This window comes from Lottia gigantea (genome assembly GCF_000327385.1).
Source record: "Lottia gigantea unplaced genomic scaffold LOTGIsca_414, whole genome shotgun sequence".
In the NCBI taxonomy this organism is placed as follows: domain Eukaryota; kingdom Metazoa; phylum Mollusca; class Gastropoda; family Lottiidae; genus Lottia; species Lottia gigantea.
Window position 1 is genome coordinate 1,528 of NW_008709441.1, and position 4,555 is coordinate 6,082.

The following is a 4,555-nucleotide window of genomic DNA, read 5'->3' on the forward strand; positions in this document are numbered from 1 at the left end:
GTCATTTGGAAAAGAGTGCCAATTTCAAGTTCTAATTGACGATAATAGGACAAGTTTTAATGGTAAGTGTATATCCATCTGTCTATAATAGCAACAAATAGTTTTGATGCGGTTGGAAGGGTTATAAGTGCAATGATCGTTGCATTGTGTAAGCATATAAAAACAGCTGGTATACATTTAAGACTGCCAGAAACACAGGAAGGGTTTGAAGTCTCTCAGTATCAGCCAACATAGTTATGCTGAAGCACCAACCATGGAAGCTGTTATTGGAGCTGTAGCTATGTGAGGGATGTTTTCAACCGGATGGAAACCTTGAAGGCTATGATAACACCAACCTATGGCACCATATTGAAAATAGATTCAACCAAAAAAGTAAATTATTTCATTTATCTTGAAAGCAGTACAAAAAATGCACAGTGATTTAAAAAAGATGATTTTCCATAAACAAATGTTTGAATTTGATGTATAATTACTCTTTCAGATGTGCAAAAAACTTCAAGGAAAGGCTGCAAACAGTGCTCAATGGGCAACCAATGTGGCAACGAGAGGGGCGAAATTTTGATGTCAGTACTGACAACTTCTGAATCTGTTGACAGTTTAAGGGAGATGGCAGAGGGATTGATGTCAAGATTCGAAAATTCACAGAAAGATCTACCCAAGTGCCTCTACACAGACCGTGAATGCTGCAACCAAGACGGTCCATCTAAGTTTAAGGTACCGTACACACTTACGAAATTGTAGTTATTTAAAAAAAAAAAACATATTTTATATCCATCATGACCTTAAAGCTACTTACATGATTTTTTTTTAAGGTCCTGTTTTCCAAGTGGACAGATTTAAAAATCCGTCTCGATATATGGCATTTTATGCGACGCCTTGCCCTTGGTTGCACTTCAGAGAGTCATCCATTATATGGCACCTTCATGTCCCGGCTATCCAGCGCCATATTTGAATGGGACAAGACAGATTTAGCTAATCTTAAGGTATGTGGAGTTAAGTAAAAACTTTCAACTAAAAAAATCAGACTGCCCCTTTAACTTGAAAATCCCTTTTTTTTTTCATTTACAGGCTGCCAAAAAGAAGGAAATAGAAGCCTCTGGTATTCCAAATCCGAGTGAGTCTGCTATAAACAAGGCGATAACTAAGGGAGAATTAGAGAGGTAAATTATAATTAACATAATTAAGAAAGAAAGATAATCCATGTAAATTCTAATCCGATGACCAGTCTTGTAGTAATCTAAAACTATATTTGAATTATTTCTGCTACTCTATAGGCATTGTCGCAGATGAACGAGGGGTGTAAAGAAAACAACGGAGGAAATTGAATCCCTTATTTTGAGCTTGACAGGGGTAACAGATTCACTTGGTGTTGCCATTCTGAAGGAAGAGCTCAACACAATCTGGAGCGAGCAGAAAAAGCATGTTGCCTGCATACAAGATATGGAAGGTAAACTAAACATAAAAACTGAAAATTGTATCTTTGATATCTAAACCAGTGAAATAATTTTCAAATGCTAAATTAGTCTTAATATGTTTCCCTTTTTTATTTGTTTTCTAGGCCTCAAGCTTTATACAGTGACAGGTGACATGTCGAAAGTTAGGGAGAAACTTCCTGTGTATCGCTGTGCCAGAGGTTCCACATCTCTGGAGTCGTTCCACAGCCACATGGTGAAGTTTATTCCTGGTACCTCCGCAAGTGTTGTCAACTTCCAGGCTTACCTTCTAGATGGTGTATCAAGATGGAACTACCTACGGTCAGCAGCAGCCATGAATGTAGGACCAACACCATTTAGAACGTTCGACTTTAGGTTAACGCAGAAAGTGAATTCTCTCAGCCAATCACTCCACAACAAGTCGCTGGTTCCTGTCCACATGATCCCAGCAGAATATACAGGGGAGTTGATTGGAATTGAGTACCTGTACAAACAGAGTGGCTTCTTGTTACCAAAGGATGAAGAGCTTGAAGCTGAAATAGATGAAGGCTTTGAAGACTTTGAGGACGACGCGCAACAAGCTCTCAACTTTGGTAATGAGCTAGAGGAAGACGTTCTGCCAGCTGCCCCGGTGTACTCCAGTGACAGTGAGGATGACGAAAAAGATGATGACGATCAGGAAGAGGTACATTACACAATTTTTACTAATCCGTCATGTAGTTGAAAGGAACATCCTTATTGACTTTGTATGTTTCATTGTTGTTGTTTCCTGCATGACTTATTAACAAGTATATTTTTGTAGGAAGAGGAAGAAGAGGAACTATCAGTAAGTGTTGACTCTCGAGGTATTCCTGGCTGGGATAAGGTGGAGGCCCTAGCACTGGCATTAATCCAGCTCAAAGGCATCAGCATCACAGCTGCTGAGGCTAATAATATCAAACAGTTGTTTGATGTTTTGCTGGATTTTGACAGGAGGCCAATCAAGTATACAGCCAAGGTCAAGAAGCCATCAAAGGGACGCTTTGCTAGATCAAAAGGTGGTTTTGTTGGTGTAGATGCTGTCAAAAGGTAATTCTTAAGCAATCTAAGAATTCCCTGTCTGTCCTTTTCTGCCTTTCCTTCTCTTATTCTCTTCATGATAATACATAGGTTTTTTTGGGGTTTTTCCTGGTGTTTTCTTTCAGCAGGTTCTCCAGCCTCCTCTCCAACCAAGAGCAGAGTTGTAGAAGCTATCTGTCAGAAGACATAACCACACCATCCAAAGAAGGTAGATATACATCTAGGTGGAAGCTTATACTCTCTGCTTACAACAAAATTAGACAGAGGCTACTAAATAATGAGAAGCTACTAGAAGATACCAACCTGATTCTCTTCTCGATCAATGAGACCACTTTGATCAAGTGGTTCAAGGACAAGACCAGAAGGGATGAAGTGAAGGTGCTACTTCAGGGTGTCGTGTTACCTCCTCAACGAGCCACATCCCACCAACCAGGAGCTTCAACCCAGAGACCAATGTCCAGAACCACAGAATGGAGAAAGAGGAAGGCCAGTGGTGAGAGTTCAGGGCCCAGGAAAATCTACACCTGCAAAGTATGCAACCAACCCATGTCCACAGCAGGCCACACTCAGTTCTGTGGACAGAGATATTGTCCTCATTTACCAGGTCAGATACCAAAGGAGGAATGGTTGAGACAGAAGAAGCAAAAAGCAGAGGAAAAAAAGTGTAAGAAACAGCCAGAAAGTATGTAGGTTTATGATATAAACTAGAGGTGATGGCTTTCTACAGCTTACAGCTTATATCTAGTGTCCAGTGCTTCAATTCTCTGCTTTTTGCCCTGTTCATTGCTTCCTTTATTTTGAAACATAATTTCTCTGTTTCTGCTTGTTTCTGAAGTATGTTATCTTCATTTTTGTGGTGGCATATTTATCATTTTAACTGTTTTATTTTTACCATTTTTATTTCGCTTTAACCTTTATGTAAATATGATGTTTCACTGTTTCTTTTTATTTCGATATTATCATTTTGGTGCTTTTTTTGCTTTATTTGACTCACTGCACAAGTCTTTTTGTGTTCTTTTATATATCTAGTCATATCAAGTTAGATTTATCCATCACTATACTTCATTATTTATTTATGTCATCTGCATGCTTTTATATATCTAGTCATATCAAGTTAGATTTATCCATCACTATACTTCATTATTACTTATGTCATCTGCATGCTTTTATATATCTAGTCATATCAAGTTAGATTTATCCATCACTATACTTCATTATTACTTATGTCATCTGCATGCTTTTACTATCCCATATTTGTGGCTTAATATTAATATTTGTGTTAATATTATCACCGTTGTATTTGCTCACTATTATATTCATTTTTTATATTTCATGTCATCATTTTTAAAATTTTAATACTTTTTATACTAATTCAAGGGTATTGATTTTATAAACACATTTTCTTATTATTAAATGTTTCATGGAAAACCTTTAATATAATATATGTACCTTTGCTACTCATTTCATTCAAAGGTATTTAACAAGAATTTTTTGGCCAAATCTTATAAGAAAAGTTTTCCAACCAAAAAAGGTGAAACTGGTGATCTTCCATTTTTTGGAGGTGGTGAGTTCAATTCTCACATTCGTCCATATGTTGGAAAACTTATAAATATAAATATTTGCTGAGAAAACTCTAAAATTGATCACAAAAATAGGTAAAAATATCCTCAAAGAAGCATAGTGAAACAAATGCACTAATAGAAGAAAACTGGAACATTACTATGAATAGTAACACACAGGTCTCTCCCTTTTTCTTGCCCCTCTTTCCCCCCTTTCTCCCCCAACACGGAGAACTTTATGCCCCACCTTTTGCGCAGGGGCCATGTTAATCTTCTCTGTATCGTTCCAATTTTAGTTTTTTTTTTTTTTATCTTGTAGATATTTATTTAACAGTAAAAATTTACATCAAGCATACAATTATTATATAAAAATAAAAATAGAACTAAACATCTGTATAGTAGAACTCTTGACCGAAATCGAAATCCAAGAGTTCAATATAGATGATTGTTTTCTAAAAACATTATATTCACCTAAAATTTTCTCTAGTATGTGGCTAGAGAATA

At 36.8% G+C, this 4,555-nt stretch overlaps 1 protein-coding gene across 1 annotated transcript in view; it reads left to right on the forward strand.

Annotated features, from left to right (window-relative positions):
- Positions 1-606: 606 nt before the first annotated feature.
- The window catches only part of LOTGIDRAFT_175806 (hypothetical protein), a gene marked incomplete at both ends in the record, with an annotated part of 31,925 nt that continues 27,976 nt past the window's right edge, over positions 607-4,555 (forward strand). Inside the window, 7 exons of the mRNA XM_009060324.1 lie at positions 607-714; positions 813-983; positions 1,069-1,160; positions 1,341-1,447; positions 1,559-2,118; positions 2,236-2,501; positions 4,371-4,537. Of these exons, the coding sequence (XP_009058572.1) occupies positions 607-714; positions 813-983; positions 1,069-1,160; positions 1,341-1,447; positions 1,559-2,118; positions 2,236-2,501; positions 4,371-4,537 (1,471 nt within the window). The remainder of the gene's footprint in view (positions 715-812; positions 984-1,068; positions 1,161-1,340; positions 1,448-1,558; positions 2,119-2,235; positions 2,502-4,370; positions 4,538-4,555) is intronic.